The sequence below is a fragment of the Haliaeetus albicilla genome, chromosome 28 (genome assembly GCF_947461875.1).
Source record: "Haliaeetus albicilla chromosome 28, bHalAlb1.1, whole genome shotgun sequence".
NCBI lineage: Eukaryota > Metazoa > Chordata > Aves > Accipitriformes > Accipitridae > Haliaeetus > Haliaeetus albicilla.
In genome coordinates, this window is record NC_091510.1 from 12,254,769 (window position 1) to 12,267,314 (window position 12,546).

A 12,546-nucleotide genomic window follows, 5' to 3' on the forward strand; every position below is an offset into this window, starting at 1 on the left:
GTGTAGCAAATGACCATGTCCTCCAAGATATCATTGTGTTACTGTTTTCTGCATTATTTTACGGGTTTTTTTCCACTTTTCTTCGACAATGCTTTTGCTCAGCAAATCTTTTGAGAAAATACAGCATGAGAGAACAACTTACTGTGTTTTAGACTTGTTTTGGGGATTAAAGAGGCAGAAGTTATAATACTAAAAGCCATCAGGGCTGTTTCCATCACATTTCATAAATGCACTTTTTTCCTTAACACTAAACATAAATGCAAAAATAATTTGCTATTAAAATAAACATGAAAGTATTTCTTTTTGTTTTGCAGCCTTTTTTGGGTAACAATGACAGTGTTAACCAAATATCAGGGAAAATCAAGCTTGGCAAAGAAGTTCTGGCTATTTTGGAGGGTCACTGGGTAAGTAGTGAGTGATAATATTTAAAAAATGCTGGCTGACAGCCGAGGTGAAAATACCACTTAGTTACAAAAAAGACTCAAGTTTAAAAAAAAAAAAGTTGATTAAGTACCACTTTTATAGAACGTATCTCTTTATAGTTGGTTCTCTAGAGAATATAGAATCAGCGTAGTGTTATTTGCAACTGTTAAAAGGTGGAAAAGTTGTGTGTATTTGAGTGGTTCATGAAGAAAATACATTTCAGCTTGTGAAATGTTTTTAGCATATGTGTTAGTACTATGAAGAATTGTTATGGCACCAGCAAGAAATGTTTATAATTGTTTCAGTTCTGGTGAGATGACACTGGCGCCGCTGGTTTTTGGCCGTGGTAATGGTTCCATTGCATCTCTGTTCCAAGTTAGAACTAGCACAGCAAGCAGAAATTGAATTTTCAAGTCAGCATATCTAATTGTTCTTAACTACGTGCATCCAAAAGAAAAGAAATTCTTGTTACAAAAAAAATTGCTTATTCCTCCCTTTTGTGTTATTTTGACTCTTTGAGATTATTACAATTAAGGTAACTGAATTATGTATGTTACAGGACAGTGAAGTTACTATTAGTGACAAGAAGACAGATGTTTCAGAGACATTCTGGAATCCGACATCTGATATCAAGCAGCGTAGGTTACCCAGATATACAGTGAAGTTTGAAGAGCAAGATGACTTTGAGTCAGAGAAGTAAGTTCACTTTAGAACCATATATCATTATTTTGAAAAAATAAAACTCATCATCTTCTCCAAATTATGAACAAATTTTATGGTTTGAACATGGAACAAATTAGGAACAAAATATGGTTTCTTTCCTTCCCATGTTTGCTGGTACTCACCTGTAAAACAAGAAAGCAACACTGTTAAATAAAAGGTTGTTATTTACAAACCTTACAGTCATGGAGATTCTTGATGGAAATGTAGAAAAAACATATATTACAACATGGTAATACCCTGTTAGGGGTTACTTAGCCTATAATTAAGGAAATGTTTGCAATTATTTCTGTCAACCAGATTGTAACTCTCTATATTGCTTGTTTGTCAGGCTTTGGCAACAAGTGACAAGAGCAATAAATAACAAAGACCAAACAGAAGCTACTCAAGAGAAATACGTTCTGGAAGAAGCTCAGAGAAAGAGTGCCAAAGAGAGGAAACTTAAGGGTGAAGAGTGGACGTGCAAGCTGTTCGATCAGGACTCAGTCACAGGAGAATGGCACTACAAATATGCTGAGTGAGTCCTGGAGTGCTTGTAACAAAAACTGTTTGTTAAATGCCTGGTAGTGTCACTGAGCCTCTTGCTGTGGTTTCAGGAGGAAAAGAATTCAGATATATAGCTGAGTTCAAACTCATGAAATGCGCAGTGCTACTTAATATTCCTGTTCATACATTTTCATTAAACTGCATAATTTTTTAGCTCAACTTGGTAGGCCTTTCACCAAAGAGAGGATGTTAATATGTCGTGTCCAAAAGGTGGTGATTGCTAATGCAGGAAACCATGTTTCATGTAACCATTGCAACGGGCTTTTTCTTTTTTTTCTTTTTTTTTTTTTCTTTCTTTATGGTTATGTGCCTCAACAAATTTGTGCTATGTTCTAGAGTTCCTTGGGCATGGCACTTTGGGATGCATTGTGCTCCTTCCCTGCCCCCTCTGACCCTGCCCCTGCGACTGACCAGAGCAGCTACACAGATTTTCCCAGACTGGAAAATATGGTACACATGGGCATATCAACTGAAAATCAGAAAAGCCTGTGCTTAATTGAACTGAGCTGTTTAATTTCTTCTATGTTAGAATAACTCTGAGAGTAACAGGTTTACAGCAGTGGTTAATGTTGGGACCTTGTGGCTCAGTTGTCAAGTATGCCCTGCACACATGAGTGTCTGTGAAGCTCTTTGTGTGATGATCTATATCAGAGATGAAGATGCAGCTGCGTCTCTAACTGCTGGGGTGCATTCTGTGTTCTCACTAACTCTTGCAAGAGTCAGCCTGGAGCTGAGCTCTTTGCTAGTGATGGTTTTCACAGACCACCCACGTTCTCCTGATTCTTTTACAATACCCTTTTACAATATTGCAAGGATTGTAAAAGTAAAATATCCAAAGATGATATACTCTGAGTTAAGTAATTCTGAAGCCATTGATGCTGGAAGTATATTCCCATGGTTAAACCTGGGAACCCTTCACCTTTGTGTACAAGAATGGCAATATTGGGGCAGCAGCCTAAGTGTACGTATAGGGAAGAGTACAACCATCCTGAGTGCTCTTCATGTCTCCAGCAAATTTGCAACTCGGAGGTTTCCTGGAACAAAGCAGGGATTCTGTGTATTTAGCAACTCCCAATAGATTTCTTTTCCATGTATTTCCTTGGTTTCCTCTTAAGTCTGTGGAGACTTTTACCACCCAAAACATCCTGCAGCAGGGATTTCCCCAACTAGACTAAAAGCTCTGTGAAACACCCTCTCTTGGTTTGAACCTTCTAGTGCTGTTGATGCCTCTTGGTTGTTGGAAGAGTTGTGAATAGTCCAGCTGAACTCTGACTGCCCATACTGTTGAACCCTGTGTAAAACTGTCAGGAAAAGTACTGCGCTTCAAATCTGTTAGGTCTTAAAGCTGCAGGGGATAATCTGTCATGTTAATCTGCATTATTTCTTGTCTCCTTGAAGCCATGTGGTTCAAGGATGGGCCACAGAAATGTGCTAGAAAGCAGCCTGCACTGTCAGCAGTCCCTGGAAGAAACTTCTGTCTCCTTTTACGCATGTAATGCTGGCTCACTACCTGGTCCATGTAGGAGTCTTTTATGCTTACTGTGAAAGATGTGTTCAATGAGCTGTGGCATTTGTTAAGGTATCTGGATTATGGATTTAGGCATCCAGATTACAGATACAAGAGACCTTTGGGAGACCAATGCCTAGTTCTTACCCAGTTACCTTAGATGACATTTAATTCAAGTCAGGTTAAGCTAAGATGTAAATGCAGATCTATGTTCACAACATCTGAAACAGCTACAAACGTTTTAAAAGGCATACAGGAGATGAAGGGAAATCCATGCTTAATCTACTCTCACTAAAGCTGTGCATCAGAACAGTCTTCATGCAGCTCACTTGCAGTTTCTATCCTGAGAAGGCTGTAATCAGGGGGGATACCGGTCTTTGCCTTTGGCTGCTTGTTGTTCTCCAGTGAGCTATGTGTCTTTTGCTTTTTTTTTTTTTGTTTAAATTCTATATCAACCTGTACTTGGAAAAGCACTCTTAAAAAAAATCAGAACAAGAAAATTGTGTATAGCTCATTAGTGCCTCTTTAAACCACTCTTAATTACCATTAGCCACTTTGGGATGAAGGCAGGTTTTGAGGTAACTGATTCTTAACCTCTCCTTCCTAGCCATCTTTTAAAAGAAAAAAACAAAAAGCAGTCCAAAATAATAATACTTTCAAAAATCCTTTAATTCCCTGTAGTTCTAAAATGATAGCTGTACAGTAGGCAGAAAACCTCTCCAAGTTTGACAAATACTAATCACTAGCCAGATAAATTCTTAATGATATTGTTGGTTAATACAATAGCTTGTACTCCTACCAGCTGGCTGAGGGTTTCAGCTGGCTGTGAAGTTTATTTTTTGGCTCTCTTGGCCCTTCAGGTTAGGACTGGGCTGTAGGTGGAAGATAAGATCACTTATTCCATGTCTGACATCTGTATAGGGAGAGAGTGCTTTAACCTGTTCATTCCGAGTAGTTTCTGAGCAGGAAAATAGCTCTTATTTAAATTGCTGCAGTATTGATCAATTATATTCACTTTGTCTAGTACCAGACCGTGGGACCCTTTGAATGATATGATCCAATTTGAAAAAGATGGCACCATCCAAACAAAAGTTCGACATCGGACACCAATGGTATGTTCCAGTTCTGTTAGCACACACAGGAAGGTCCAGGGACTTGTATATATTGCGTTATGTGTATAAAGGTGGTCAAAGCATTGGGAGCAATAGGAAATACAATTGTTATCCTACAAAAATGTAAATTTACCCAGTCCATAGTCTTTCACTTCTGTGTTGCTTCCTAAGAGGTAGAGATGACTTGATTGGATAGGAATATAAAATATGCAAACTGGAACTCAACATTTTAATGTGTATTTTCCCTTAAATGGGAAGATGGACAAATTTCACACTGCTTATACTTTAAAAATTTTAACTTGGACTTCTATTAGATATTGTGCTTTTAACTATTACTGTTAGAATGTGCTGCTTTGCTACAGTTCTGGTTCTCTGGAAATAATTCATAAGTTTATCAATTGTAGGTTAGTGTTCCAAAAATCAAACGAAAGCCAGCTGGCCAGAAGAAAGGAGAGTGTGGTTTCTCATCCCCAGAGCCTGATAACCAGGACTCCTCTGGGAGTGAAGGTAGGAAAAGATACATTTGCATACAGAAGTAATAAATTTATTTGACAGGGAAACAGAGTTCTGTAGTCACACATATTCTTCTTATCTCAATGTTTGTATTATGAAATAATGCACGCTTTAGATCACAGTTCTGTCCAACATGAAGCGCATTCTCGAAAAAACCAAAAAGGAGCAGAATGGCTCATGGTTTTAATTGCAGACTTTCCTGTACTTTTAAACATCACTATGTAACGTAGGTAGGTTTAAGTGCTGCACATATTTAGTATCTGGGGGAAAAAACATGTTTTTAAACTCTTTTCTTTCTTAAAACAAGATTAATTGTTCTAATTTGTAGGTCAGTATGTTGCTAGAAGGCAGATTTTTGTTGTTGATAATGCTTGCAGAAATTAAACAATACAGTGAGTGTTTCAAGATATTTGAAGTGCTTAATTTGCTGTCCTGTGCTATAGGTGACTCTGAAATAAAGCTTTAGTTTTCAGTAGAAGCTTAGTTAGAAAACTTTCTCCTTATTTTTGCAACTGATTTAGTTTGTCATTAGTACTGCGTTCCTTTTTGACTTGGCAGTCACTTCTGTGAATTACATCTGGCTTTTTGTACCTTTCTAGCGCAACTTTTGAAGCATAATACTAGAATAAGGAAAAAAGGGGCAGACCTTGGTGAACTGCAGAGTGCCATTGAATCTATAAAGGAAACACAAGAAGACATTAAGAGGTAGTACTAAATAAAATGCTTTAAAATGGTTTAGAGAATATTAATTTTCTAGCTTTTTTTTCCTTGCGGGCTGGTATGTATCTTTCTGCTTTAAAGCCTTGATGTCTTTAAACTACTCTTCATCCCAAATACTGATTGCTCATTGATGTTTTATAATTTTCCTCAAAAACTGTCTTCTGTAGGGAGCTGTAACGTACAAGAAAATGTCAAATTGTCTAGATTGTAATTTACAAGATAATATTTTCTTTCTTACAGGGACATTATGGCTCTACGAAATAGAGTCACGTCTAATTCACCACCTGTGGACTACCATTTCTTGCAGTTTAAGCACTATGTCTTCATTTTACTTGTGGTTCTGCTACAGCTTATCATTAATTTCTTGTTCAAATAGGAAGTGTGAACAAGGGCCTTTCTGAACTGGAATGATCAAACTGTTACTGGGGACCATATTTTAAGTTGGACTTCAAATGATGCAATATTATCTAAAAGAGCCCTGTAGCAACAACTTACAGAACTTTGCCTCAGCGTCCATGGTTCAGAGTCATACTCCCGTCTACCCAGTTGAAGTAAGAATTGTGTAAGTGCCAGTACGCTCTTGCTCCTGGTGTGTGCCTCTGTCTCGCAGACATACGACATCAGCCTTGTGTTTTATATTACGTCATATGCTGTACTGATGAATCTTCACCACAGAATAGATGAAGTTAAAAATTCAGAGGTCAGACCCTGTAGGTAGGATGTGATTCTCCTTATGGTAGAATGATAAACAAGCATACTTTGTTACATTTAAACTTACCATTTTTGTAGCAAAGGAACTTTTGAAGTAGCCAACAGTTTTTGTAAATGGCATTGGGTGTTTGGAAGTAAACTTTTGTTTAAGGTCAAACAAATACATTATTATACAAAGGTCATGAGTGTTAGGAACTGGCAAGTAAAAAGCTGAAGTCTTTGGGAATTCTGCAATGCAATGTCCTAGATTTGTTTTGCAAGTATGAGGGGTTTTTATCCTGTATTACTATAGTGGCTTGTAAGCCAGCTGTTTTATTTTTATAGCTTTAAAACTTCAGATTCTTCATAAAAACATTCCTGCATCTGCTGTATGGAGCACATTTTTTAACAGTACAGCACCTGGGAAGGTACTGTCTTGGTCCCCTCTCTCTCGTGAATTGCTAATGTCAAGGATTTATGGTATGTTTGCAAGTCTTGATAAATCTACAGCTTTGAATTTACATTTGTGTATGGCCACGTCACAGTAAGGAGGCAGACTGCTGATGCCAGGACTCTTTCTTATTTTTGAAACAAAACGTGAAGATGCAAACGAGTGCTTCGTATGTAGCTTGAGTTGAACCTCCCAAAAGGCAGACGATGTAAAACAGAATTTGGGCATGGTCATGACTTCGCTTGCAAATGAAAACCTGTGTGTTTACAAGGGGAAGGTCTTCAGAAATTGTAGGATGACTAACACCACACATACCAAAACAAATGAGAGTGAAACCCTAAGTCTTTGTTAAATTCCTCCTTACTGCAGTATATACTACCTAACAGAACACACGGAGGCACCTATTCATTATGCTGTAGCCATACAAATTAATGTGAAGCTTAAGTTTCAGTTTAAAACCAGGGTGTCTAACATTTTTATTTGAAGAAATATATGCATGTATAAACCTGTAAAATTCCAGCAAAAAAATTTAGTGCCAGTGTTTATCTGGTGAATTCCTTACACCCGTCAAACGCACCAAGTCAAAAAGGAGCTGTAGTATTGTAAAGGTACTCTCTGTAACCCAGATGAGAACAGGAGGGTGAGCGGCACAATGCAAAGGGCAGCCAAATTTGTTTTCAGAGGATCCTCTCGGAAATCAAATCCATCCCGGGCAGTGGAACAGTTCAAAGGTCACGTTTGGCGCTTTGCCACAGCCCGGTTATCCCTCTGCCTTGGCCAGCCTCCCTGACTCTCCAGACGAGCTACCTTTCTGTTCTGTGTCAGTCTCACCGGTGTTTAGTGAAAATACTATTTACGTGTTGTTTATCGGTCTAGCTCGTGTATTCCTGTGGCTGACACCTTCGCACACCTTCCCTTCTCTTTTACCTTTACCTTTCTTTGGGCCTCAGCTACGTAAAAGTTTATTCCTTAAGCAGTCAACTTCAGCTTATTTCTTACAGCTTCATATTAGCATAGTTTGGTCTTGAATCATTTTCTGGAATGTGGCACCTTAACCAGAGGGATCTTATATATGTGGCCAAGACCAAACTTGGGTGGACTTCTATTATATCTACAGATGATGAGGTAAAATTTGTGAATGTAGAAAGTCCCTCTGTAAAAAGAACAAAACAAAAACCCCAAAAACAAACAAAAAAAAACCCACAACAAAAAAATCCAGAATGTAAGTTAAGTCCCTAAACAGAAACTGAAGTTGCTAGCCATGTATAAAATGGCATAAAGAAAGCGGAATATTACAGCATTAATTTAATGTTCTCAGCCTGGATTTTGGCCATTCATTATTGCATTCAGATGTCAAAGCTTCACCTGTCTTAAGATCTACAAGCCTTTAATCATACTCTGTGCTTAAGAGTAATAAAAGAGGAAATGAGAATTTGGGCAATAACTTCAATCCCCTAAAATAATACTCTGCTAAATTCGTGGTGCTAAAACTTTTGACTGATAGTTACAAGCTTTTATCTCTCTTGTAAATAGAAATGTCCTTCTGCCCTTTCGTGTTGATTTTTTTTTTAATCTCTTCTATTCTGGATCAGTTAATAACAGTCTGCGTGTATTTTTACATGGACTGCATGGTAGTAACTGTGGATTTGACCCAGCCAGCTGGCTGGCAGTGCAGTGTTGGATAATGTCAGACTAAACAGATACTCTGTATCTGAAATTCTTGCTCAGCTCAAGATAAGTAGACTTGAACAGAGCGAGAGAAAATGCCTGTGCTTATTTTCCTTTTCAGCGTATTTTTTAGAGTTTAATTCTGGTTTTAGTGATGATCCAGGAAGGTAAAGGATAGATGATGAAACCTTTTGAAAAGTAAAATTGCAGACTTCCGCTTGACTGTACGATTAGATAACTTAAATTCTGAAAAGAACATCGAAAACCTAGTAATTCCTATTTTTGCTGGGTTTGGTATGATGTTCCCTCATGTGAATAGAACAAAGAAATTTCTTGCCTAATTTTTACAGTACAGCTGGTCACAGGCATGTATGAAGCCTTTTATTTAGCGCATCACCATTGTCCTATTTAACCATGATGTGTAGCTGATCTTGAATGTTACATACTTAAGACTGAGCTCTGCGCATAGTTATAAAAATTGATTGTACAGTTTGCAGATGTTTGAGGGCTGTGGCCTCCTACTAGAAGTTTAAAACAGCACTTGTTTTCACATTTGATTTACAAATCTTATTTTAGGTTTTGTTTTTTTTCTTGTACAGAAAATATTTTTCAGAATTTGTTGCCATGTGGTTTTGTTGTTTTGGGTTGGTTTGTTTTTTTCAAATGCACTCTAAGCCTTTAATTTGCCATTTAGGTACAGATTGCCTAGTTAAGGTACAGGTGACCTAAGAAAAAGTAAATATGCCATGTGAAACGTAGCAAGTATCAGTTTCAGCAGTAGATGATGTTTCTTGCATTTCACATGTTGATTCCTCTTAAATAGTTGACTTAACGAGGGTATAGCCTGGTTGTTCCCCTCACCCCCCCCCCAAAATTAAATCCCATAAATTATTTGACAGGTTGTCCCATGAAATGTAGTGATGGTGGTTTCTTCCCTTGTTTGTTTGTTGTTTGCTGCCCTCCTGTGCCTTTGGCAATTTTATTTTTTGCTGGACCGGTGTTTATGAAACCGACTTTGGATTCAGTGTTTGTTATAGTTTCTTAAAGGCTGTTACTTCACCACTGTTTGTGTAAATAACGTACAACAAGGATTCTGTACATCTGTAAGTTTTGATTATTGTTATTTCAAGGGGTATCCTCAAATCACAGAAAATCTCGCAGATATTCAAGTATTGTAAACAGTGCCTTCTTGATGGGATTCTTGCTGTTCCGAGACAGGTGAAGAAGATTTGTCAAGCGTGTGCCATATGTAACATCCGACCTTTCGTGAGGGCTTTCGTGTTTGAAAACTAACTTTCCTGCTTAGTCAGGCTCTGGGGGAGGAGGAAAAAAAAAAAAATCCACTATTAAAACACGTTAAACGACTCGCTGTTCTGGCTGGATTTCTGGGGCTCGATCCCAGGAGGCGGCAGCCCTTTCCCCCTACGGCCCCTCAGCCCCGGGCGGGCAGCCTCCCGCCCTGTGTGGAGCAAGGCCCTTCGCCTCTGCCTCCCCCCTGCGCCATCGAGCCGAGCCGTGCCGCTGCGCTCCGCGTCCCGCTCTCCGTTCCCCCTCCCCGGGTTTCCCTCACGCCGCTGCCGCCTGCGCGCCCTCCCTCAGGCGCCCGCTCCCGCCCTCCCGGCGCGCATGCGCCGGCCTTCCCGCCCTCAGCTTCCCCGCCGCGGGCGCCATGTCGCGTCGGTCGGAGCCGGGCCGGCTGGCTCAGGAGGCGGCGGCGCTGGCGGGCGCCGTGCGCGGAGCCCTGGGACCGCGGGGCGGGCGGGCGCTGTTGGTGCGGCCCACCGGGCAGGCGCTGCTGACGCGGGACGGGCGGTGCTTGCTGGAGGCGCTCAGCCTGGAGCCGCCGACGGCCAGGTACCGGCGGGGAGGCGGCGGGGGGGTGTGTGTGTGGGGAGCCGGGCGGGCCGCCGTTCCGCCTAACCGCCCCCGTCTGCCCGCAGGATGATGGCGGCCTGCGCCTGCAGCCACCGCGCCGCGACGGGGGACGGCGCCAAGACCTTCGTGCTGCTGCTGGCCGGGCTGCTGCAGGGCCTGCGGGCGGCGGCCGGCGGCGGCCTGAGGCGGGCGCTGCGGGCCTTCGAGGCGCGGGTGCTGGAGCGGGCCGTGGCGCGCGGCCTGCGCGGCCATTTTCTGTCGGTGCTGGCCGGGCGGCGGGCGGAGGCGGGAGGGCTGGAGGCGCTGCTGGAGGCCTACCTGGGCGGCCGGCTGGGGCCGGGCGAGCGGCGGCTGCTGGCGCGGCTCTGCTGCGAGTACTGCCGCCGCTGCGACCCGGGGGCCGCCGCCGTCCCCCGCCCGCGGGTGCTGCGCCTCCTCGGCCGCCGCTTCGCGGAGCTGCACGCCGCCGTGGACGGTCTCCCCGTGGAGAGCTCCAGGGTCCTGCCCGGGCTCGTCCTCCGCAGGGATTTCGCGGCCTACTGCCCGGCGGGAGGGGAGCTGCGGGCCGTGCTGGTCACCGAGCCCCTCCGGCCCCCGCTCTCGGCCCCCGGCGGCGAGTTCGCGGTCAGCTCCGAGGGTCAGTACGGGGCCTCCCGGCGCTGGATAGCGAGGAGGACGGAAGACTTGATGAAACGCTTGCGGAGGGGCAACGTTAAGCTGCTGCTGTCGAGCGTGAAGCAAGAGGAGGTCGTTATCTACTACGCGAAGTTACACGGCGTGTCTGTGGTGGAGTGCTTATCGTCAGAGGAAGTGGCCCTCGTCTGCGAAATCACGGGAGTCGCGCCTTACGCGCCTTTCGGCGATAACGGGCACGGAGAAATCACCGACGCCGCGGCCGCGACCTTTTGCCGACCCTTGCTGCTGGGCTCAAAGAGGTGCGCTCACATTGGCTTCACCGGCCTGCGCGCCTTTCGGCCCCACTGCCTCATTCTCTGTGGGCCGGTTGACAGCGTTAACGAGCAGCATGCTGCTGCTTTACAAGGGGCGTTTACGATGCTGCAGCAGCTATTTAAAACGGTCAATCAGAGGGAGGAATGCAAAGGAGAAGGTGAAAGCCAGAATGAAGCCTCAGAGGTCTGCAGCTGGCATCCTTCAGCTGCTAGGCAGCAACTCCTAATAGAAAATATTTCTTGTAACGGTGATCGGGTTTCTGAACATCAGCTGAAAGCACATAAGGACGAAACAGAGACGCAGATTGTAGACCCTGGTTTGCAGGGAAGCGAAAATCCAGCACGTGTGCAAACAGACTTGCAAATACCCTCAAATCCCGTCTCGCACACCAAAGAATTCAGTGTTGCCACTGAAGGAATTGGCTCTTCAGGGGGCATACAGAAACTGCACGCAAAAGGCGAGCAGCCGAGCGGCGTGCACGAGAGCTGTAAAAGCGATTCACTTGTGGACAATCAAAAGAACTACAGCACTGCTGTGTTTGCCGCACGCAACGCTAATGCAGTCACTGCGTGCGAACACCTAGATGTTGGCAAAGACCTAGAGAAAACAAGTTGCAATATAGTTCCATGTAAACATGAAAAGAGTTGTGTAAGCATTGCACAGAATTACTCCAGCTCCCTCATAGAAGCAGGATCGGTTTTGCCAGTAGGAGGTTACTTTGAAATACTGCTACATTATTATATTCGGTACTATGCAAAACAGTGTCAGCAGTCAGAAGTAACTTTCGTATCTAATGTAGTTGCTGATGCTTTGCTAAGTATTCCCAAGTCCTTGTACAGGACAACAGAACAAAACAGCTTTACCAAATTCTATCTCAGTGCCGTAAATGTACTCAGAAAAAATCAGCCACTGCCTATGAACGAAAAAGGCTTAGAATTGGTGTATTGCAAATACCAGTTAGTTATTTCAGTTCTTCATTGTGCTACAGAGCTTCTCTCCATAGATTTAATAATTAGTATTAAGCGGCCACTGAAAAAAATTGAGGATTGTGACTCAGAAGATGACTTCTGAAATCGTTAATAAAGAATATTTTTGATTATGTGTTTTCTTGCGTTGTCTTGTCAAACGGGCGTGTCTCAAAATTCAGTGGGAGAGACTAAAAGATGCCTTTTTAGGCTCAGAGTCCTAATGTGCTGCTTTTCTTTTAGAAGAAAAGCAAGAAAAAGGCTAACCAGCTGAGATTTGTGGAAAACTCTGTTGTGCTGTCTGAACAGCACAAACGTGAAGTTTCAAACATGAGAAAGCGTAGCTGATTTCCACTGCAGAAGATGCGCAATGCCATCTTCATCCTCATGCAGAGGCTCCTGTGT

The 12,546-nt window shown here is 42.8% G+C and overlaps 2 protein-coding genes across 9 annotated transcripts in view; both read left to right on the forward strand.

Annotated features, from left to right (window-relative positions):
• The window catches only part of OSBPL8 (oxysterol binding protein like 8), a 94,967-nt gene extending 85,253 nt beyond the window's left edge, over positions 1-9,714 (forward strand). For all 8 annotated transcript variants that reach the window (XM_069773509.1, XM_069773510.1, XM_069773506.1 and 5 more), the window contains 7 exons: positions 315-404; positions 983-1,119; positions 1,475-1,660; positions 4,221-4,308; positions 4,713-4,815; positions 5,421-5,526; positions 5,782-9,714. In XM_069773509.1, coding sequence (XP_069629610.1) covers positions 315-404; positions 983-1,119; positions 1,475-1,660; positions 4,221-4,308; positions 4,713-4,815; positions 5,421-5,526; positions 5,782-5,917 — 846 coding nt within the window. In that variant the 3' untranslated portion in view covers positions 5,918-9,714. The remainder of the gene's footprint in view (positions 1-314; positions 405-982; positions 1,120-1,474; positions 1,661-4,220; positions 4,309-4,712; positions 4,816-5,420; positions 5,527-5,781) is intronic.
• A 285-nt stretch (positions 9,715-9,999) lies between these two features.
• On the forward strand, positions 10,000-12,275 carry BBS10 (Bardet-Biedl syndrome 10). Its single transcript, XM_069773578.1, has 2 exons — positions 10,000-10,204; positions 10,291-12,275. Exons 1-2 carry the CDS (start codon positions 10,020-10,022, stop codon positions 12,245-12,247), a joined length of 2,142 nt encoding a protein of 713 aa, XP_069629679.1. The 5' UTR covers positions 10,000-10,019; the 3' UTR covers positions 12,248-12,275.
• The last annotated feature ends 271 nt before the right edge of the window (positions 12,276-12,546 follow it).